This window comes from Kryptolebias marmoratus, linkage group LG8 (genome assembly GCF_001649575.2).
Source record: "Kryptolebias marmoratus isolate JLee-2015 linkage group LG8, ASM164957v2, whole genome shotgun sequence".
In the NCBI taxonomy this organism is placed as follows: domain Eukaryota; kingdom Metazoa; phylum Chordata; class Actinopteri; order Cyprinodontiformes; family Rivulidae; genus Kryptolebias; species Kryptolebias marmoratus.
In genome coordinates this window covers 10,300,766-10,325,185 of record NC_051437.1, presented here as the reverse complement: position 1 = coordinate 10,325,185, position 24,420 = coordinate 10,300,766, and the positions used below count along the sequence as shown (strand labels likewise).

Sequence of the window (24,420 nt, the reverse complement as noted above, 5' to 3'; positions counted from 1 at the left end):
TTTTCCTTTTGACTCCTGGTACATGGCAGGCTCCATATAATCAAAGCAATTCACTTTTTCAGAAATGCTTACAAAGAAACAAGTAAAAGTAACCTGCCTGAGAGTAAATGATCACGTCCATCTGAGCGATGTGCGTTGATGGCGGTCCAACAGATTTAAACTGAAAACCACGTCACATCTTTGCTAAATAACAGTTTGTTTATTCTACTTTCGTAACTTTTTGTTTCTCTGTGTTTTCTTAGCTTTTCTCAGCTTTCTGTTGGGCTTGTTTCTGTCTTATTTCTCCTGCTTTGCCCTGAGCAGAGATAAGGGCGTTCAGGAAAAACAAAGGGCTGAGAACCTCACTATAAAAGGAAGATAGCGTTGAAAAAGCTTGAGCCAACTACTGGAGGGAAAGTGAGGGGGCGTTTCAAGGATGTTTTATAGCACAGTGTGATATTTTAGGAAATGTGCATGTTTGACTTTCTTGCTAAATAATTAGGTAAAGACTTTGCAATGTGGATTTTGTTTTTACAGATTTTTTTTTTTCTTTTTTTGGAAGAACATGTTTGACTAATTTAAGTTAGGTGGAGAAAACAGACCCTCGCCTCCTCCAGCAAAACCGAAATACTAGCCTAACTGTGCCACTCTCATTAACACGTTAAATGTGCATTGTTCAGTTTGGGGGAAATATGACAGGTTGACCAGTGACCTGGAACTCCATTGCTTGCCAAAACAGATAAGTAGAGCAGAAATGATCAACAGTTTTCTCCTGCTTCCTGTCTATGTGCTAAGCTAAGGTTAGGTAACAGGCTGCTAGTTGTAATTTTTTTTAAAGTCCCAGAGTGTAAACAAAGCTCCTGAATGAGAGCGCAAATACTGATCGACAATGTTTCAACAAAGTTATAAGAATGACTTCAGCACTGCAGTGGGACAAGAAAACTAGTGTCTTATCACTCTCACTAATTTAAAACCTCATATTCAAAAGTGCTTAACACCATGTAGCGCTTACACTTACAACACTACCTCTCCATCACTTTGTGGGGTGCACACAGTTACTCCGCACTTCCCAGCTGTTGATGGCTCCTTGAAAAGTTGCGTGTTGACCTTCCAGAAGAGGACAAATCCCCGCTGCCTCCTCCCGTCTCTGGGTTTGTGCTCCTTCTCTTATCCCCATTCACATCAGTGGACAGTTTTAGCTCTCAGCGGTTTGTCCGCTCTCTGGCTCGCTGCCACGGGGGGGCTGCCAAAGCTGGAGAGAGCAGGGAGAAGCAGGGGGCTGGGGTCTGACGAGGGGGTGGAGGGAGCACGGAGGTTGACCAAACACAGAAAGGACAAGCAGAAAGGGAGAGAGGGATAGAAAGGGAGGGAGAAAGCATAGAAGGGAGGGAGATGGGTTTAAACCCGGGAAGAAGCAGCACAGCAAAGAAACCTTTCCTCTCTTTGCTGTTTTCTTTGGAACTTTTTTTGCCCATTGCATTTTATAAAAACCCTAAAACCTCAGGATTGATGAGAAGAAGACGGGGGATGATGATTTTGTGCTTTCAACTCTGAATGGTTATTTTTTCCTTTTTTTGTCATCTGCTAAGACTGTTCTGCTTGGTTTATCTTTGACTTTTATCAGATTGCTGCTAAAGAAAAAATAGTGGCCCCAGAGCTGAAATCCCCTTCAAGCTCACATAGGAAGCCAGACCGAAACGCCACACACACTCACATGTAAACACACACCTGTTGCTGAGGATTCCCCGGGAGCGCAGCCATGGACACTTTCATCACTGTTGTTTAAGGGAGTCTGTGCAGCTGTTATCTGGCGGTAGGCCTTCACCGAGTCTTAAAGTTGAGACAAGGTAGAGGAGGAAGATGTCATCGTACTTTCAGCGCTCCAAGGACCTGGCTCGCACCAGGAAGTCACTGACAGAATCACCGCCGTCCTCTCCTTCCTATACAGACAAAAACTACAGAGTAAGCATCTTTTTCTTAAGAAATACTTTTTTTAGAAGTGTTTAAAAGGAAAACATTTAAACAGCTGGTTAATTTGCAATAAGAAAAAAATTAATATTGTTTACCTTATTCAGTCATATTACAGTACATTTTAAGCAGTATTCTACATTAATTTTGAGTGATTTCAGAACTTCAAATATGAAAACTAGCTTCTCTTCTTTTATCATTATCTAAATATATTTGCACTCTGCAGATTATCTGATTAAAAAAATATCAAGAGCATGATGTTAGATTTGGTAAATTGTACTTTTTTAAAAGAGCACAAAATCAGGAAGACAGCTAACAATTTAATTGCTATGTGGACTGACATGATGGTTTTTTGTTTTATTTTTTGTTCTGCATTTATAACACCCACCAGACACTTTTCTTCCAAGTTTATTTATTGAGAGGTGAGTATTTGCACTGAAGCCCTCAGAGTCGGATCCCATCTAACACATTTTTATTATATTTTATTTTATTACTTTTTGGGGGAAAAAAAACTTTTGAATTGAAACCTTCCTTCTGTATTTTCCTGTTATAAGTGGCCTTTTCTCCTGGGCGCAGTTCGGCTGTTGTGTTTGTGTCGGTGCCACTCTCTCTCTCGATGTGACAGGCACACTTAAAGGGAAAAAAAAAGGAATGACACAATTTGGAGATGTGTTCAGTAACTCCATGCAGCATGGCAGACAGCTGCCTGCAGTGGATGCCTCCGGTGCATACTGTGATTCTCCGGTGAATTCTGCACCCACCCCTTTTTTTTAACGAAGTGTCAACCCTTCCCTGCTGTATCTGTGGTAAAACCCAGACACTGATTTTCCATGAGGTCAGCCTGGTTTAAATTGGCAGAGTTTAGCTGGGAGAGAAAAGGCAGTGGGATGGAATCTGGTAGATGCAGAACTGGCAGCACTTACTACAAAGTTTTGATAAAATTCTGGCCTTGTTTGGTGAAACTCTGTGTTCCAGCTGTGAGCAACTGGAACACAAACTAGAAACTTTTTGACGAAATTCTTAAGGATGTCAGTGGAGCTACTGCCCAAAGTCCCAACAAGAACATAATATTCTAAGCTAAGACAAAATGCCTACATTTTGATGTATAAACTGTATAATACATGTAAAGAAAACCAAAATGATTAGAAATGTTGCTTGCTGCCAGTGGTTCAATAGAGTCACCATGGCAACCACACACTTATGCCTCTCACTCCGTGACAGTGCTTTTAAGAGAGGCAGAAATAAACAAAGACTAAAATGTAAGATTTAAACAAACAGTCGCTATGTAAAAACTATTCATCATGACCTAAAAACTTTTGGATCCTGAGAGGCAGAAGACTCAGGATTCAGGTTTCCACAGTGTTTTATGTAGAAGATATAACAAGTTAAAAAACCCTTTCCTTCCAGCTCAAAAATAACTGAAGAATAAAAGCTTGGGTGTGCACTCCCTGCTCTCCGAGGGGATTCAACAGAAAACTGTAAGTTGAGAGACACGCGGGGTGAAAGAAGACAAAAGTCCCTACGTTTTGATGTATAGTTTGTAGATGTACTAAAAACGCTGAGAGAGTAAGAAAAGTTTAGACATGTCAAAAGTTAGTGTGACATCATTTACTATCAGTTGAACATTTTGTGAGAAAGCGTAAAAAAAATTATAAAACTTATGCTGTGTTTAGGTAAAAACTGTTAAACATACCTAAATTTCAGTTCACTCATGCAAAGTCCAATTTTTTGCAACCTGCTTAATCTGTGAATAATGTTTCTACTATGAAGTACACCTGAGCTATAGAGATCCAAAGAAGGATGTGTTTTCTTACTTATTTGAACAAAATCCTATTGTTTTGGAAAAGAAAGTTCCTCTTCGTTTTTGTGAATTTTATCCACAATGTATGATGTATTGGTACTAAAAGTTGTAAGCACCCTGTTCTTGATCAAGCTGCATGTTTTGATGATTAATTAAAGTTTTTGTTAGGTTGTTTCACCCCCTAAAAAACAGCTGCAAAGCATGAAAACAAGCAAAACTTAATAGTAACAAGGGTACATGCTTCAGTGTCTGTACACTGACACCTCTAATAAACAGGAATGTGTTTGGATTACTGGCTCCACGTTTGGCAGAGCTTCAGCACCATTAATAGCATCTACAAACATATACTCAATAAATAGGCCTAAATTTGACCTATTGTTTGTTGAGTTTAGATACCCATTTGCTGCTTGCAGTTCAACCAAAGAACTAATTTAGTGGTCACTATCTTGGGTCACAGAAGACAGCTCAAAGGTTAGCCTGTGTGACGTTCCTTTTTCTGTTTGTTATCAATAAAGACATTGCACATTGGTCTGAGATGAGATGCTGTAAAGAGTTAACGGAGATGAAGGAATGGCTGATGTGAGCGAAGGTGAGTGAAAGTGAAGTATGAAGTGGTATTTCCCCCGGTGGGAGGGAAAAGCTCAGATTTTCCAACTGCAGTCGGAGAAAGTGATGCTGTGACGGACAGAGAGAAAGGAGGTGAAGAGTCTTATAATGTTAAATAAACTGAACTTGATCCTGTTATTCACTGTGGGAGCTTACGGGGATGACCTATGTGTCTGTGTGTGTGAAAGTGAGACCCTGGTGTGTATGATGTTAGACCTGGCAGTGGGGTTTAATTGTGCGCCCAATCAGATGCGTTGATCATCTCCTCCACCATCTGCTCTGCTGTTCGTTTGCAGCGATGCATGTGTCTCCTCTAACTCCTAACAAGGCAACAAAACCAGTGCTGCTTTCATCAGAAGAAGACTTTCAGCTCTGTTTTAGTTGTAACTTCAGCTCAGTAGAAATGGTATGTGCTTTAAGTTTAAAGGCTCATTCCTTAACTTTAAAATTAGTTTCTTTAATCCCCTCAGGGTCCACTCAAAATTTCACTGGAATTCTTTTTTTTTTTAACTGAGTAAACTAATTTAAGAGTCCTTCAGTGTACACTACATATGTCTGTTCTAAGAAGCAGAGTTCAGTTCATATCACTACAAGCAGGCTTTGTGATCTTTTATTCATGCAAGCAAAGATCCAGTCATCCCTGCTCTTTATGGCATGAATGCCAAGTCTGATCGAGGATCTCCCTGTTGTTGCACAGAGATCTGAGGGACTGGCAGAGCTCTTCTTGGCTCCCTTCTTGGCTCTGTTTCCTCAGAGGTCTGTATTTTCCTGGACAGCTCTGCTAAAGCACATGACCACATAAGGACAGGCAGTGCTGGCTCAGTTATGTAAACACTTGCTGCAGAATAGCTCCTGTCTCTGGGGTCGGAATAGCCTCTGACTCCATATGAAATCTCACCAAATGTGAACGCAGAAACCATAATCTTGTAATGTGGGTAACATCTGTTTCTCGTCTCCAGCACCTCAGACCACCACACAAGGCGTTTTATTGAGGAGCATTTCCAAGCACAGGCATCGAAGCACTTCTTTCCCAGCAGGAGGGCAACTCTAAATCCTTCACTTTAACCAGAATCTGTACCAGATTTATGCTCATCTCTTTGGTATTATTGTTTCCAGCGGAGACCTGATCTGAGGAGAGCAATTGGGACTGCTGCTGTAACACAGCGCCCAGCCTCCCTAATGAAACAAATACAGAATGTGATCCGAACAGGAAACTTGGCAGACATGACCGAACGACTGACTTTATAAACCTGCCAGGACAGTTTGATATCAGCCTGTTGTATGAGGTCGAACGGCGGCCCGTCATAGCTGACTTCTGAGGTCATGATGCCATCTCTGTGCTGCAGGCATTTGCGAGGCAGCAGTCTATTCTAAAAGCTTCAGCTGTGGTTGACCTGCGTGAACTCAGTTAAAGCAGGGTTATATCTAATTTCTGCAAACACTCCTGCCTTCAGCTACCACAGATCTCTGAACATGTTGTAATAATTCAGCTAGAAACTTTGTTATTGTTCTCTTTTTTTTGTCTCAGAATGGAAGCAATTTCTCTGCCAAGTCTTTGTTTGGTCTAATCAAACAAACAAATCTGGATGCAATCACCCCCAAAGTGTTTACACTGTGTTGTTCACATGCTGTGATGCTGAATGATCAAACTAACATGGCTCCCCTTTTTTTTGTTGTTTTTCCAGCATGAAAGATTGTCAAGGTAAGATCAACCCTTTTTTTTTTCTTCCCAGATTACAGAACTTTAGAAAACAAAAATATAACACCGTGTAGTGTGTTGAGCATGAGCTGTGTTGCCTTTAGATATGACTCCACTGGAGAAAGTGCCACAGAGAAAGCTCTGGGCCGCACCAGCTCCTACACACGGAGAGAGACGAGGTTGGCTGCTCTGAACAGACAGGAGCAAGAATCCGCTGCCAAAGACTATAAGAAGGTAAAAACTCACTCACTCAGTTCAAACAAGTTCATTCCTGCCAACTGATTCAAAGCTGCAGCATCAAATGCAGTCTGACTGGACAGTGATTTGAAAAAGTATTATTTTCCTTGAACTTTTGCACATTTTGTCATGTTATAGCCAAAAAATGAAAAGCATTTTACTGGCATGTTATGTAATAGACCAACACAAAGTAGTTCATAACGGTGTAGTGAAAATAAAAATATACATGGTTTTTGATCATTTTTACAGATTAACACCTGAAAAGTGGGGCCTTCAGTTGTATTCAGTGCCCCAGAGTCAATACTTTTGTAGAACCACCTTTGGCTGCAATGCCAGCTCCAAGTCTTGTAGGGAATATTTCTATCAGATTTGCACATCTAGATTCTAAAAATGTTGTACTTTCTTTTTTACATAACAGCTCAAGCTCAGTCAGATTGGACGGGGAATGTCTGAACAGCAATTTTTAACTCTGGCCTCAGATTCTGGTGAACCTCCACCCCTGTGTCAAGTCTTTTACAGCCTCTAACAGGTTTCTTTTCAAGACTGTCCAGTATTTAGCTCCATCCATCTTTCTATCAACTCTGTCCCTGTCCCTGCTGAAGAAAAGCCACCCCATTGCATGATGCTGCCACCACCATGCTTCACTGTAGGGATGGTGCGTTTAGGGTGATGTACAGGCGTAGTTTTCCACCACACATAGTGTTTTGCATTTAGGCCAAAAAGTTTAGTCACAATAATCATATCATATCATATGCTCAAAACTAATCTACACTGTTGTTATATAAATATTTCAGATCCCTTGTTAACAAAAAAAATCCTTTTGTTTGTTTTGTTTGTTTCTACAGTTTACAACAACTATTTTATTTTATTTTATTATGAACTCTCTGATTCATTTGTTTTCTAATTCTAATTTTTTTCACCTACACTGAATTTCATTATCTGATAAAGACATAGAGGAAAATTTTAATTATCCTCCTTGTTACTTTTTAGATGTACACAGAAGCTTTGCACGAGAACGAGAGGCTCAAGTCCAGACTCCAGGACAGCAAACAAGAATTGGTCAAAATTCGTTCCCAGCTGGAGAAAGTCACTCAGGTACCAATAATTCAGGCGGCATCAGATTGTAAGGTGACAGCAGCTGAAACTGAAAAACAAATCACTCACTGATTTTCACTTTTTTATGTGCTGAGAGAAACAGATGACACTTCAAAGTTTTAAACTAAAGTCAGATTCTCCGGTAACATCACTGCTTTAACTTCTAGAGGCAAGACAGGATGTCAGAAAGATCTGCTGTTCTTGAATCAGAGAAAAGAGTGAGTGTCTTTGCTTTTGACATTATCGTATTTGATCATGTTTGAATGCATCGTGAAGTGAGAGAACCAACTATTTCAACATCCTGTTTGCTTTATTTACAGGAAAAACAAGTTCTCGAGAAGAAAGTGTCAGACATGGAGGAGGAAGTAAAGGTCAGTCAAAGCAAAAAACAAACTATATATATATATATATATATATATATAATTTTGTATACCTACCTTGGGGTTAGATGGCATTCATTTTGTCTCAGACACAAGCTGTGCTTCATTTATCTCATGGATGTTTTCTCCAAAAACACTAACAGCCCTTGAAGGTCCTCACCTCTATTAAAGCCGTCCCACTCGTGCTTAAGTGTTTTCCCAGAGCAGAGCACACATAAAGCACACCACAGGTCCGTGGTCAGCCAGGTGGCTTTGGAGTCAAGGGGAGTGAAGGTTAATACTTCAGGCTCATTACCCACAGTGTGTTTCTGCCAGTCTGAAGGAGGAGCCTGCTCTGCTGCTCTCCTGCTTCACTTCTCCCACTGTTGGGGTGAACACTGTGACCTACTTCCTTCTGAATACCAGCACCCGTCCAAGAGCAAAAGACCTGCTTTTTGTGAGGCATTCCTGCACAGCTCTGCTTCACAGAGAAACCCAGATACAGAAAGCTGCCAGGCTTTAAAAATAATTACACAAAAGTTGGGATTTTGTGTAGAATGTAAATAAAAGCAGAATGCAATGGTTTGCAAATTTCATAAACCCATATTTTATATACAATTAAACATAGCAAACCTATTAAATGTTTAAATAATTTAATTTTGGGGGGGAAAACAGGTCATTTTGACTTGGAAGTAGCACATTACAAAATAATGAAACAGGGTCATGTTTACCATGTAAGCATTCCCTCTTCTTTTAACAACAGTCTGCAAATGTCTAGGACCCAAGGGGAGCAGCTGCTGGAGGTTTTGGAGGGAATGTTGTCCCATTCTTGTCTGATGTAGGATTCTAGCTGTTCAAAAGTACTGGGTCTTCTTTGCTGGATTTTCTTTTTCATGATGCTTTAAATGTTTTCAATTGGTGAGAGGTCTGGACTCCAGGCAGGCCAGTTGAGGCATGCTGTTTTAATGGATGCAGGATGTGGTTTAGCATTGTCTTGATGAAATATGCATGGCCTTCTTTGAAAGAAAAAAACCCATCTAGATGGGAGCTACATATGTTGTTTTAAAACCTGTACCTCCTTTTTTGCATTAATGGTACCTTTCCAGATGTGTAAGCTGTCCACGCCATAGCTGCCACTGCACCCCCATACCATCAGAGAGGCAAACTTTTCAACACTTCACTGATAACAAGTGAGGTGGTCCCTATCTTCTTTAGTACGGAGGATGTGGCATTTGTGGTTTCCAAAAATAATTTATAAATTTCAATTTGTTTGACGACAAAAGAGTTTTCCACTTTGCCTCAGTCCATTTCAAATGAGCTTTGGACCAGAGAAAATGGCACAGTTTGCATGATAGAGCTTCAACCAGCATTTGTGGATGTTACAGTGAGCTGTGTTTAGAGACAGTGATTAGTGGAAGTGTTCCTGAGTCCATGCAGTGATGTCCAAAACAGAATCAGACCTGTGTTTCATGTAGTTTCACCTGAGGGCCTGAAGTTTAAGGCCATCTAAAATTAACTTTCAGACTTGTCCTTTGAGCTCATAGATTTCTCCAGATTTTTAAAATCTTTTGATGATATCACAGTTTTCCACAGATTGGTGAACCTCTGCCCATCTTTAGTTCTAAGAGATTCCGCCTCTCTAAAATGCTCTTTTCATACCCAGTCCTCTTACTGACCTGCTACTAGTTACCCTAAATACTTGCAAATGTTTCTCCAACTTTTTGTGTGGTTGTTTATGACAAACAATGATCAGAACTTTTAGATTTTTGAGCAACTAGAAATCCACTCAGAAGCTGTGAGAGAGTGTCCAAATTTAAAGGAGAAATTGTCACGTATATCATGTCTGCAAGGATGTTTGACCCCGGTGTTGTCATGGTTCCCTCAGCAGGACGCCCCACTGCGGTTCCGCTGTGGGTACCAGCCCTGAAAACAAGCTGTTTCAGGGAAGCCGGGGGAGGGGTGGGGGATGGTGAGTTATCTGTCGTTATGCAGAAAGAGTGACTGAAATCTGCTTGCCACCTCATGTTGTTTTGCTCTGCCAAAGACTGGGGCATGTTTGTTTACACGCGTGGGTTCATTTTTATCCTGTCAAACATATGAGTACTTTACTGTGTGAAAACTGTACAGCATTTATCTCCTGCTGTGAGACACCTCAGGCTTCTGTCACAACACTCACACAGGGCAAACACCCCAACACAAGGGGGCGCTGTTCAGTCATTAGCAGCACCAAACTGACCTGAAACGTAAAATCAACACTCATCGTTTGAACTGACTATTTCAAACACAGAAGTGTTGTTTTCTAAAGTCAAACCCAGTAACAGCTATAATGTTCATAACCATGTTGATATTATATATATGGAGTTAAAAATTGGAGCAATAATAATCAGAACTCCTGAGGCTGTTACTCTTCTTGTCTAAGGACACACTCACCTGCACATCTACGTCTTCTGTTTGCTGTTGTTTCATCTTTTTGTAATAGGGGGCGCACTTTGTTGTGGGCATGTCCTCTCTCTCTCCGAAACCTTCTGACTCTCTTTTTTGACAGGACCTGTTATCAGTAGTACGGTTTATTCTTGTTTCTGCTTCGAAATGCATACCACAATAGTCATTTATTGCTTTGCTTTAAATATTTTTGTCATTATCTTGAACTTGGTGAGAAACTGCTCCCCTGAAAAATCCACAGAAAGTGAGAGTCTTGTCATAAATTATTCAGTATCAAATATTGCAATGAAAAAAAACACTGGTCATTATGCATTCTTGCCTCAATCTGACTTTTATTTCACTGTTGCCAAAAGCATCTTTCCAGAAATCGCACTGTTTTGTTCTAATGCCAAGGGAACATTATATGCATGAGCTCCTCCAAGCTCGAAATCCAGGCTGCTTCAAATTACTTTCATGACCGTCTTTGGTGCTGGAGTTCTTGTTTGCACAACGTCTTTGTTCGCATTCACAGCCATGTTTCTGGGTGGTCAGAAACCCGACGAGTGCTCCTATGTGTGCCTGGGGGAGCAAATCAGAAAGAAACCTTGTTTGAAACAAGTTTTTTTTTCATGGGAAGAAAAGCCTGGTCCTTAAAAGGCAAAGTGTCATTTTTGAGGTCAAAGGTTAAGGTTTCAATTTGTTCAAGTGAACATTAGGGCAATGTTTGGCAATCAATCCAATGTCCTAAAAGTAGCAGTGAAAGCTTAGGTGTGTGTGTGTGCATTTCTTGAGTGGTTTACCCTTAAGAATAGTGACAAACCACAGACATTTATGTCAAACCACACTGAGGTTTGCCTCAAAAGGTCAAGCCAAGAAAAAAGACAGATGATTTATTTCCCTGCCACTTTTACTCACCAGGTTCGTGTGTGAAATTTAAAATAGAGCATTAGATTGTGTAAATGTCTAATAATATTGACTTAGTCTTTTTATGGAAAAACTCTTAAACAGTAAAACCACACCACCTTCCAAGTATAGTCCAGTTTCAAATAATCCAAACTGCTTGCTTGTTGCTTTCTTTTCAAACTACCCTGTTGTGTAAATCTTTGTTTATGTGAGTTTTTCTGATAAGTCCTGCAGCTGTGTTTATCTCATTTCCTTTCTGTGCATGCCTGTTTGAGTGGCTACGGAAGCAGCCTCTGTATAAGTTTTTCTTTTTTGAAATGGCCCGCCTCCCTGCCCGCTTTTCTCTGTCTGCCCTCCCTTCTGTATCTCTCTCCCCCCTGTATATGCAGGTCTTCCCAGCCCTGGCCCAGGTCCATGCCTTGCGGAGGGTGAACGAGTGTCTCCTAGCTGAGAACAGAGCCATGCTGCGCGTCCTGGCCCGCCTCTCTGAGACGGCTTCCATGCCGGAGACAGAGGACCTCTGATCCTCAAGATCATCTGTCCTACTTTCCTCCCTGCTGTCCTCTTCCTCTGCCACATACCCTCATCACTCTTCCTTCCTTCTGTTGCCTTCACAGCGTGTTTCCTTTTTTTTCTGCTGTCAACCTCTCAGGCAGGTCCCGCCTCCGTTGAACGCCCGCCTCACGCTGCATCCTTCTTTTGCTTTTTTTTCATCCCATCTCCAATGAGACCTCAGAACAGTTCTTATAAAACCTCTCTTCAAGCACATTAATATTCAGGCTGCATTTCATCTAACATGACCACCGCGTTACTATTTCCTTTAGTTGCTGTCTGGACAAAGTAGCAGGCCTCAACATCATAAAAAGTAGATCCCTTTTAAAGAATTCCCTCATTTTTAGAACACAAAGATACACGTAGCTCCTGCATATAAAGTCTAACCAATGCAAAGTTGGTTACACTTTGGGAGGAATCTGAAGGAGAAAACTAAAGCATGTGCAGGGAAAATATACAAACTCAACACAGAAAAGCCTTAGCCGGGACCTTCTTGCTGCAAGGTATCAGTGCAAACCGACTGTGTCACAATTCAGCCCTGTTTATGATGCGTGTCAGCTAATCTATGACACTGATTCATGCACTCATGATGATTTTAAAACTAAGTTAGCTATTGAGATTTTCAGGATTAAGGTTGAAATCTTGCTTTGATTACAAGTATTTACTAAAAATTTAAAAAATCACTGTGAAAACACCAGAGCCTGGAGGTTGTGTTAAAACAGTGTTTTTTTCTCTCTCTTTTAAAGAGAGGTTCGAAGTAAAGACCTAAGTAAAAAATATAGAATAAACACTGGCTACATTTAATTATAAATAGAATAACAAGTTTATAGGTTTTCTGTCATTTCACTCATTGTGAACTAACATTGGAAGCTTAGCTGACAAATTGATGCTACCAAGTTAATGCAAGTAGCTTCTAATGCACACGCTAACTCTTTTTGCAAATGTCTGTGTCAAAAAAGTGTTACTTTAAATTTAGAGATGGACAGCACTCCTTTGGTAGCCAAGTTGCGTTTATGTAGACTGTACATGTTTTCTGAACTGCAAACAGTTCAAATCAGTCTTTTTTTAACAAAAGGAACATTCAGGTGAGTTGTTGGCCACCATACAGCTGACTGACACCTTGTAGCAACATGCGGTGGTGGGTGAGCAATAATCTGTGCTGCCCACACTGACAAGGAAAATTGAGGTTTTGAAACAATAATTTTTTTAAAACTGTGATATTTGTTGAAACCAGAAACCTTGATATTGATATGCCAGTGACTTTGATGCCAAGCCCTACATAAATTATTTTAATTTGCTTTAATTACATGTAGAAAAAAATTACAGTCCATTTTCACCAGAAGTGCATTTCCAAGGTAAAGGGACATTTACATTGAAATGACAAAGTGATGACAGTGTGGAGAGTGACGAACAAACCAGGGATGAAAATGCGATAAATAAAGAAAAAAATACTTCCACAGGTGGTGCACATATTGATGGTTGCTGCTTTTGCTCATTCGTCTGTTGCAGTAAAGTGTCCAAACCTAAGCAGAGGGTTTGTGTTTGTCCCTAATAGAGGGGAAAATACTTTGATAAAGAGGGTAGATATTTTCAGCCTTTGCTGCCCATGAGAGACATGACCTAGATTTGGAAACTTGATCTTCTCTGTTTGCTCTGTTGGACTTCATTCCACATCACTTTTCACACTGCAGAGCATAATGTCATTGTCACTCCTCACTGCATGAAAACTTCATGTAAAGCATGTCATCATTGCTCCACCGTTACTGAAAGTTAACTAATTCTTAGCGGTGACGGAGACCACTCCATCATTGCAGTGGATAGTTTCTGTGCATTGCATCCAGAGACGAATTATACTAAGTGTGCAGAATAAAAATTATACTTTTTAAATCTTACGCCTTTTTCTCTCACCTTTTCAACTTTTTTCCAGGTTTTAACAGAACTCAAGTCAGACAATCAGAGGCTAAAGGATGAAAACGGGGCTCTCATTCGAGTCATCAGCAAGCTGTCCAAGTGAAAAGATGTCTGGAGCACCGGTTCTGTGTCTGTGGATGCTCCAACCCTGATTATTGTGCAACATTTTGAGCTTGATGTTTTGCATCTGGTTGTGTTTATAAACTTAATATAAACTTAATAAACTTAATATGAAAGGTTTTAGGCACATTCAACCCTTTTTATGATAGAATTACTACATCTTACTCTACTTGTTATTGTTCTCTTTAGAATATTTTCCACAAACAAGGGACCACACGTGCTGTTTGAATGATGGTCCAGTCGAAACAAGTAGTCACATCACATCCACACCTCGTGTTTGTCTCCACATTGAGCACCATGTGGTTGTAATGTTGTCACATAAATCTAAGTTATTTTATCAAAACATACTGCATTGGAGCGAGGAATAAAACTTCCAGTTTTTCCTACATTTCTCCAAAAGATGTTTGTACAAACAAGTTTCTAGTGGGAAGCATAATGAATCGCATGTTTGGGGTTTGACTTTTTTTTAAATTTTGTCACACAGGTGTTTTTTGTGTCCCACATTTCAGCTTTTCTCAAACATGGATTTTTTAGCTCAGAGTCACATAAACAGCCTTTGGGTATTTTTCCACTGTATTCTATAGTTTATTCTGTAAAACATTAATAATCTGTATTCTGCATTATGGAACAGGGATATACAAACAAAAGGCACACGTGTCACTTTTACTTGGTTAGATAAAAATGTTTCATTTAGACCTAAGAGAGAAAGCAAAAGACACATGAACCCATTTAAGTATGGAAACGATTGTATTTAATCACATCGGCATCCTAACCCTTAATCACAGCCATAATTTAAGCTTTAATGCCATATTTGATCTTAAAATGGCTCAATTGCAGAGACACTATGAGCTTCTGTAAATAACAGAGAGAGAAATATTTATTTATCAAGCCTTAAATTACATCTTTACATTTTCTTTGCTGAATTTTTGTTTCAAAGAGACACCTCTATGTTGTCCTGATGGCCTTCCCTGAATGAAATGATGAAATAAAAAATAATAAAAGCACGTACTTTCTCTCAGGCTTGTAAACACGTTTAACTCTTAAGCCCTGTGTGTGATCTTTATCATAAAGTATTGTCTGAACTTTTTAAACTGTTGGCAGGGCTTTTCATTATCTGATGCAAACTCACATTTGACTTCAATAGTTTAATATCTTGTCTGAAGGGGTTGTTTCAAGTTTATTAGACACCTCTACAAAAGCACTTTTCAGTCCTTCCTGACAAATAAAAACTTTTAGGAAACATTAGTTTGTATTGTGGTATTTTGGAGGGCATAATTTAGTGCTCCTTCACTAAAATGATTCAGAATATTCAGGCTTTCGGATTAGGGTTAGAAATAGTAAGAACTTTATTAGCTGACATTGGAACAAAAGTAAAAAAAATAGAAGAGCCACAGTTAATAATGGTTTCCTTCTGAAACAAAGCCATCCTGCTTTCATTGTTACATTCATCTGTCAGTTTAATAAGTAAGGTCAGCCTTTCTTTAGTTGAGCACATAGTTTTTAATATTTCATGTGTAATATATAAAATGTTTCGTCTTGTGCTGTTTTCACACTGGCAGTGTTGTGTCTGTGTTACACGTGTAATGTTGAACTGTTGCGCTGCTGAAGGGCCTTTAGTGTTTTTGCATTATATGTCTTGTTAAACATAATTTTACTGTGTGCCTAGGCATGAATGTATTAACTTACTAACTTATAATTACTTATGGTAATAATTTAAGGAAATGCCATCTTTCCTTGTGGCTGATCTCAAAATACAATTGGCACTACGCTTATCAAATTAACTATTGAAATCAAAATAACTATAGGTTATACAAAAAATGTCTATATTTATGGGCATTAAAATAATTATTTTGCACATATTCAACCACACACCTGGCTGTCAGGGAAAAGTTGTCCCAAGAATTACAGTTAAATACATCACAGAGTTCAGGCACAAGTTGTTTTCTTTTTTTATCGATAAGATGACCAAAGTGGTGACTGTTTTAAGAGTTCATAATATACTCATTCATGGGTTCAAGATATTATTTTGAGTTTTACAGCTATAAGTTTCCAGTATATCAGTACATGTGAAAAAGGATGCTTTAGCATTTGTCTCTTTCATGTCCAATCTGCACTGATGGTTCAAAATAGCAAAAAGCAAAGTTGTTTGTTCTTTGTTTGAGATGTGCTGAAGTAGCTAGGAGGCGGATATAAGAAATACATATGTATATGTAATAACGTTTCAAGTAAGGCCCTCTTCATGCTGAATAAAAGCCCCTCCGCAAGTGTAAAAAATCAGCCATAACGTTGATGGTCTTTGCAGGGTATTGGAGAGGTCTTATGGTGCATATTAAGAAAGCAGTGGGATCCCAAATATGCATGACAGAGTGCGATAGATGGTGGAGGGTTTTGAGCATGTACAAAACCTTTGAAGCAAGGTTGTGGTTGTTTATTATTCTGGTCCTGAGTGGAGTATGAAAGAGCATGGTGGCAGTGTATTTATGATGTGGGGCTGGTGCGCATCTGTGTGTCTTGGTTATTGAGAATTTTGAAGCAGAATCGGCCTAATATGAAGACTGGACCCCATCACATTCACATGAGATGGTAGCTTTGTGATCTTTTAGCATTTAGCTGTATGAAGGGAGCCTAAACGAAGAAAACCTGGGACTGTAACCAATACACTGCAGGCTATTTAGGAGCAGCTTTCCCTCTGTTGGAGAAAAACTCCCTGTGGTGGGAACTTTGTAACTCTGCAGGTCTTTAACATGCACAATAAACAACACAACTTCCTAAAATGAAAAATCCTGAAAGCGTAATGTTCCCAAAGTTGTCTTACGTGTTCTGTTTGGTCACATCACAGTCACAGTAAGTGTCTGTTTTTCCTCCACTTTGCAGAATGTTACACTAAACAGTTTGAATTGTATTCACATAATTCACTTTGCACAATAAAGTGTAAAAGGATGAAGTGTTTTTATGACATTAAACACAAACAACTCATGGTAGTTAAAAGGCCTTTATTTCCTATATGCTTTTTTTTTTTTTTTTACAGAACTGGTAACACATATGATAAATTTGTAATAAGTTATTTGGTTCCCTTTGATAACTTCATAAGGTTCCCCAACGGATGTCCACATAAGGGTCGAGAGGAGTTTGTGAGCAACATTTGTGTCCAGTCAAAGGCTAAAGCATGCGATCCACAGTAGGCACAAGTACTGACATGAACACGCGCACCACAACACTAGACACGAAGAAACACAGCTAGGGGACACAACCTGACTGTCCTCCGATGAGCCGAAAGATGATAAAGAAAAAAAAGCTGTGAAGCAGGGAAAAGAAAGGAGTCTTGAGAATACAGCTGTTGTCAGCGGTGACGGGTGGAGGACTAAGAGCTCAAGAGGGGAGTTCGGCACGGTCCTGCATGTTCGGCAGCATACAGTATGTCCACGTTGTAAACATGAAGGCCTTCTTAAAGAATGCCATGAAGGCATTCTTTATGAAGATTCAAATTTCTGTTAATGATACTCATAGCTGTTTACACAGAAACGAGACAAAGACGCCAACAGAAAGCAAATGCAAATGAAGACACTCTGCCTCAAACACAGTCCTATATTCTACACTGGAGGTATACGTGGTGAAATATAAAGAACTCAAAAAGCAGAAGTGATTACACATATATGCACAAAAAATACAAAGAAGAAATACAGGGAGGAAGAGAGGAGACAAGAAAGCATGTTTCAAAGTGATGGCTCTACCCGCTGAGAGTCTTTGACAGGGTGGTTAATGGACTGAACTTTGCACGGTTTCCCTTTTTAAATCCCAGCGTTTGTTCAAAAATAAAACAAAGCCAAACCACATCTGTGTGAACGGTGCTCCAAAACTGTCTTTGCACAGCTGAGACGGCACAGCTTCAGATGCATTTGTGCATAAGGTAATATACATCTACAAGCAGCGATAAAACAGACATATAGCCATATTTAAACCATAATTTAAGATTGTTTTTTTGTGTGTGTGTATTATTTGTACACAAACTAATGCACATTTAAGAATGACATGAGGTATGCGTCCCATGCATGCAGAACTGTACTGTGAGTTGCAATATCCAATACCATGTTTTTGCACCATGTCAGCTAAAGAACCCATAATAACACAAGCACACACCGCTCCCAGACTCAGTCCCCCATAGAACTTGCCAGTGGTCATATGATTGTGGTGACCCAAGCAATAAAAAGTAACAAAAATAAACCCCTCAAATGTGCTATGAGTTAACCTGTAATCACATGTGCCTTTTTCTGATGCATTCTTTCTCTGCTTGAATTGTTATCTTGGCAGAATCAAGCAGAGGTGACGAATGCTGGCAACTGTAATCAGAGGGTGGCAGTGTTTCATCAAACACACTGAAATCTTGTATTTTAGTTTGTGTTTTAGTGCATTGTTTGGTCACAGTCAATAGCATTAACGAGACAGTGGTTATTATAATATTGCATTAGACAATGTGGAGCTCCTGCAACACATTGGAGACTGTTGCCAGAACAGATGTGGCAGTTTACTTCGAAAAAGTTCAGTGTCTGAGGTCAACTTAAAGAAACGGACTCTACAGAAAAAAAGTGACTCATTTGCTTTCCTGCAAGGAGTTAAATGAACAGCTGGCTTCACTCCTAACAAAGAAAACCAAAAAAACATCACACGAAAGTTCTTAATTTCACACATATTCAAAGTAACTTATTATTTTACAGCTTTAGAACCTGTCCCATTTGCATTCAAAGTTTCTCCTGATATTTTTGGTGAACTGGTATTAAGTGTGTCGAGAAGACCCACTTGAGGTTACTGAATGAGACTTTTTTTGTCAGTTTTTTACTTCAACACTAAAAGTGCCCAGTTTTTGTTAGTTTTTTCTTAATGTAGGGGTTATAAAAAAAAAAGATGACTCTTTCATGCAAAATACAGTCTTTCAAAACCCTGACTGTACCTTTTTCTTTGGGCTATAAACAATAAAGTTGTTTCCTCAGACTTCTATTTACCACCATGTTATTTTTTTTTCTTCTTAGCAGAAAATAAACAGGTTTCTTGGCTAGGAAAACAATGATTTGATTGTTAGCGTGAACACAATTTTGCCCTGTCATGAGAGCTGCACTGAGGGTGAAGCTTTTTTTATTTGTTACCTCAAATAACTGATAAACACATGAGTTATCTTTGCCTCCATCTCAATTATCACTCAAAATCCACAAATAGAGTGTGCCATATTGTGTAAAGGGCATTTCCAAGAGTGTTACAATGAAATTCTACTAGGAACTAAAGAGTAGCGCCATAATTGTCACTATGATGCCAAAATCTCAGTTGTGGATGGTGTTTAATTTCATAAAGTTGCTGCTAGTGGCATCAGTTCAGTTGCCCATTATAAATTACTACTTTATCAATGTACCAGGTATGTTAGTTTTATAGAACAAGCTTGCTCAGGTGATTTTACATTTTATTTTATATTTTGTAAGCTGACTTTTTTTCCCCCAGTAGCTCTGTCCTTAATGCTTCTCTGCTGCCTGGGTCTGATCAGTAATGCTTGGTCATAACTAGCGAGGCAATATGTATGTATTAGTTCTAATGAGACTATGATTTTATTCAAGGATGGAAGACATTATAATGATACTGATATGGATACTATAAAGTTGTGCTATTAGCACACATTACCGATGCTAATTTTATGGGTTAACTCGAGGCTGTTACTGTGATTATAGTACTAAAGTGAGCCCAGGAAATTACATACATACGGCAGTGATATATAGCAGACTGAGACCTGATATGAAATACATATTCTGGAAAAATCTGTTGGATTTCAGTCCTTCCTCTTTACAGCAGCAATTGAATTATTTCCTGGGTTAGGACCTTTTGGAAAACAGTAAAATGACTAATCTTTTTTCTGTATGAATAGTTACAGCAACACAACAAGCCACTGTGTCTTTGTTTCCTGTATATATTTTGTCTCAGAAGTAATCTCGCAACTACTAATCACACTAAATTTGATATCTAAAGATGGTGGTGTCATTCGCGCACTTTCACCAGCCTCACTGAAGCGACATTGCTGCAAAGCCTCCATTTTTAGCGTACAAATGTGCCAAGTAATCAACTCCAGGCAAGAAAGCAAATTTTAACATTGCACCCATGAGTGTAAAAATCATAAATTATGCATAGTTCTATGGGAGGGATTCAGGCTAAAGACTTGGGTTGCACTGGGTCAAGTTTCTCTCGTTTCATTTTGAATTGTTTGAGCAGTCGGTTAGAAAAAAGTCAACAGAACCCAACACAACAAGCCAGAAACCACCTGTGTTTTTGATTGTACGAGTACATTTCTCTGCTAAACTGGCAGAGGAGAAACCAGAAGAGCGATCCAGGTTGGTTCATAAATTGCACTCAGCCTCAAAACAAAACATACTCTCATAGATATAATTTTAGTATTATTACTGAAAACCTATTATAACAACATCAATTATTTTCACTATCAAAACAAGAAACATACATTAAGGAACATGATTTGGATGAAACAACGACAATAACAGCTCGGAAAGTAGAAAAAGACCACTCGCTCTATCTAAGCTCACAGGTGTTTTCAGCACTCACACACAGTAAAATGAATTTCACCCTCTTGATGAACAAGGACCTCAGAAAGGAATGAAGGAGAAACATATGTCATGGAAAATGAAGACGTCAGATTTTTTTTTTTTTTTTTTTATGACTCATAAATATACTCTAAAGAGTTAGTGCTTGAGTTTTATGGCTTTTAGTTTTATCTTATTAATTTATTTTGTTTACACATACACTTATTATATAATAAACAGAGTAAAAGAAAGACAGCCGTGAAGTGTTTTAGGTCAATCATATACAAAATAAAAAAATAATTCTGTAAGTAAAGAGAAATAGAAACCAAAGGAGGGAGATTCCAAGTCTGATTATTCTTTTTTTTGCCAAATAAAAGGAAGTATAATAGTGTAACTAATATTTATTAAATCAATAGTTCTGAAGTGGGGTTTTACTGACATGTTCAATAGAGTTCAACTGGCTGTTGAGCTAATGGCGAGTCTGAGCAAGTTCAATACCGAAGTGAACTGCTGCCACTTTAAAACAACTCCAGTTTTAAAAATTTCATAGCAGTTTGTGCAAATATCATTTTATAAACCTTAACATTGCTGTCGATTTGGCATTAGACAACAGTTTACGTTAAAATCGATGGTTATTTGCAGGTGCAAACTAGCAACTAGCTGTAGCACTCCGGGGCAGCCACAGGCACTTCCAGCAGGATTATCACAATAACAGAATACCTATGTACCTCAAAATCAACTATGGTGTAAAGGTTTATAAAACAGTGTTCATATGAACTGCTATGAAACTTTTGATTTTAGAGTTCTTATAAGACTTTCTTCAAACTGAGGTCGTTCAAAGCGCTATCTACAACAGGTAAGATATTAATAGTTTTACCACAGAGCCCCACTTCAAACAATCACTTCATAAAAAAGTCTTTAACTTTTATGAAGTAAATTTAGAATTAAACTGTGTTATATCCGCTATTATGCTATATTCATCTAAATGACTTGGAGTCCCCTGTTTTAAGTTTAAAATATTTTTTTCTCAAAATCAATTCTTAATTAAAAAAAAGTTAATGCAAATTAAAGAAAAACAATTTGAACACTACCATTTTTGAAAGGGCTGTGAACAAAATGAATGGTAAATAAAAAAAAGTGCTAAAAGGAAAGTCTGAGCACAAGAAATCCGGAGAGCAAGCATGCGGCTACATTTTTCTTCCTACATGAACTCACACACGGCACTGGACGACACACTTGCTTAAGAATTTCAGGCGTGGAAAAGTTCTTATTTAGCAATAGTACTCTAATATTTGTATGACATTCTCTCCAATGACCCTCAGGGAAAATAAATACACACTTTGCTCTATTTAGAAAATATACAGTGCATCTTTTTTTTTTCCTTTTGCTGTGTTATTAAAATGGCAAAATGACACCCATTTACATACACAAGATATTTTTGCTTTGTCTCTAAAACATGCTCTTATGTACAGTATTTTTGTAGAAACATGCAGTATCAACGTGTAGGAACTATGTATATAGGCAAAACTACACACCGATGAGTTGCTTGATTGCTTCCATGTTGCCTTTTCTTTAGTGTTGTTTCATCAACTGAAGGGGGAGGGGAAACGGATGCAAAATGACAAACAAAAATTTGGTCTTGATTGTTTTTTTTTGTTTGTTTGTTTGTTTTAAATCCAACGAAAAGAAAAAAATATACAAGAGCCAACATTCATTGAATTCCTCCCCAAAAAGCTATGATCATACAGAAAAAAAGTTCACTGCATTTGCTTTACATTGAACACAGTAGTTTTTGCTGTTGACGCTTTCAGTCTGAATTTTTGTGAGGAACAGCTGAAACATGTAAGGAAGCATACTCGGGGTTCAAACAGTCACAATGTGTATCAGACCTCTAAGCAGGGTGGATCTAGGTTATTAGGAGGTGATGAGCTCTGCACAAAATCTTGATTCGCAAATATAGAGAGCCAAAGAGACCACTGACACCTCATGACACTTTATAGATACTAAAAATAGAAAATTATACAATATGGAAACAATCTGATGCAGTTATTCTGTTAGGGGCCTCAGAAGTATTAGATTTCTAATAAAGCTGAGAGATTCGTGGGTAAAAGGTTTAGCAGAATTCCTGACTGAATTTTTTATTTTTTATTTTTTTGGTTCAGATGTAGGAGGGATAAATTACTTTAGTGCACAACAACACTTTTTTTATTCTTCAGCAGGAGTTGGAATCCCATCTTTGCTCGTAAAACAACCATTATTTCATTTTATTGAAACTGTAGAGGCTCGGTTGCGTCCAGAAACTTTAATTTGCTTTGGATTTGATTGAGTTAGTTCGACGACAACTTGGGCTGACGTGTCTTTGGCTCTCTATACTGAACGTGATGCAGGGAGCAGCGCTGAACTCAAATGTAGTTCTTTTCCTGTTTATAAGGTCTGTCTGCATTTGCCACAGAGAGGTTCAGCTCAGCACATTTTTATCACAAAAAGCTCATATCAAAGAACAGTGTCTATTACCACAAAACAGAACGTTACCCAGTAGTGCAATTATAATAAACAGTTTGGTAAGCTGTGTATAACATACATACGAATCAGTGCCTTGTTCCAGATCATACCTTTGCAATCAAGTGAGAAATGGAATATCCAAACAATTAAAACGCATAGGCTGATACCAAAACAAGCAGGAGCAAAGTAATAATGATAATAAAAAGAACCTCCTAAAGAATTAAAGCTCTGACGTCTTACACAAAACACTGGAAGATAAAGTGCTTAAGGAATAAAAGTGTTTGAAGATAAACAAAGGCATTCAACAAAAAGAAAAACAGAAGGAGAAAAGAGATGAAAAGAACAACACCTTTAACTGGAAGGCGTCCCTGGTAGTTGAAAATTGCTTATTTTGTTACTTGGAAGGCTTGTCTCCTTTATGACTGTAAGACAGTTATAGGGATTCCTTTGAAGTAAAACCCTTGTGTCAGGTCCGTGACGAATGGCAGTAGCACTGAACAAGTGAGATACAGAATCAGAGGCGCTGGGAGGGGGAGGGGGGGCTTGACTGTAGGCAGTAATCGACACCTTGTAAAGATCATGTCAGTGGTGGTTGGGATCGGTCTCTGTTACACCCGCTCTGATATTTCCACACGTTTTCGTTGTTCATATGACAGATGCTGCTTTTCTTTCTTTTTTCTTTTTCTTTTTTTTTTTTGCACAATTGATGCATCCATTGTGCCCACCCCCCTTGACTCAACATTTCTTACATAATCCAACATTTTGAATGCAACATCACTTTCTCACCAAGTTGCGTATCTGAATAATAACGACCCGTTTAGAAAAAAAAGGCATGGAGTTTCAGTTTCCTCTCAGTTTTCCTGAGACTATGGGCAGAAGGTTAACTAATCGAAAAGGCAGTGTTTGTGGGTAACTGGATATGTGCCTACCCCTAATTTGCTACCCATTTCTAGGAATGTACTTCAAACTAACAAAATCATCTAGGATGCTAACTGGCAGGTGTGGGGCATGGTGCACAATACACCGACGGAATGGACCTGCTTGTGTTATTTCTCTATCATATGGCAGTATAAAGCATTTTATTATTAAGCACTATTCTAAGCAAACTGTGTCACTAAAGGGATAGGGTGAGAAGTACAACATGAGTAAATGTATGATTCATCTCATAATATTCCCATATAACACTCCTATTATAGCAATCTACTCTTTGTTGTTAATAATGGAACCACTACCCCAATACAAAAATAGATCTAAAAGAACTTAACTGTCTGTCCATCTTGTGACTCGTCTTCTTTTCTCAGTGACGGTAATAGAACATGATATACTTTAACTACGTTTCCCATCAGGTCGAATAGTTTCTATGGATCTTTTGAAAGGTGGCGGTGGCAGATGGTGGAGGGAGCAGATGGTGTGCTCTTCTGGAATATACTCTGATACGTGGGACTTGGCGAAACGATGAGAAATGGCAGGTGGGTGTGTGGAGGATTACTTCTTGGCAGTCAGAGCTGCGAGGGCGGCATCCACCTCCTCCTCTGGCTGCAGCGGATGCCACTGGGCGATGGGGCGACGGGGGTTGGCCAGCATGTCAGACCAGTGTTTCAGCCCGGCCCCCGTTGACTTGCTTCCCACCCAGATCTTCCCAATGGCGTCGTTCTTGCCAATCTTGTCATAATCCAGCACTGTGATCACGGCTTGGATTTT

The 24,420-nt window shown here is 38.9% G+C and overlaps 2 protein-coding genes across 7 annotated transcripts in view; one reads left to right on the top strand and one right to left on the bottom strand.

Annotated features, from left to right (window-relative positions):
• Positions 1-18,289, top strand: part of LOC108232022 (protein phosphatase 1 regulatory subunit 12B) — a 24,746-nt gene extending 6,457 nt beyond the window's left edge. The window contains exons 6-12 of one of the 4 annotated variants that reach the window (XM_017409495.3): positions 6,040-6,056; positions 6,158-6,287; positions 7,281-7,385; positions 7,553-7,603; positions 7,706-7,756; positions 9,633-9,713; positions 13,548-18,289. In XM_017409495.3, the coding sequence (XP_017264984.1) occupies positions 6,040-6,056; positions 6,158-6,287; positions 7,281-7,385; positions 7,553-7,603; positions 7,706-7,756; positions 9,633-9,671 (393 nt within the window). In that variant the 3' untranslated portion in view covers positions 9,672-9,713; positions 13,548-18,289. Of the gene's footprint in view, positions 1-6,039; positions 6,057-6,157; positions 6,288-7,280; positions 7,386-7,552; positions 7,604-7,705; positions 7,757-9,629; positions 9,714-11,457; positions 11,721-13,547 lie in introns of those variants that run through there. The other 3 variants (XM_017409494.3, XM_017409493.3, XM_025004468.2) reach the window with 3 other exon arrangements.
• LOC108232021 (synaptotagmin-2) overlaps positions 17,468-24,420 on the bottom strand; it is a 78,209-nt gene continuing 71,256 nt past the window's right edge. For all 3 annotated transcript variants that reach the window (XM_017409490.3, XM_017409492.3, XM_017409491.3), the window contains one exon: positions 17,468-24,420. In XM_017409490.3, coding sequence (XP_017264979.1) covers positions 24,205-24,420 — 216 coding nt within the window. In that variant the 3' untranslated portion in view covers positions 17,468-24,204.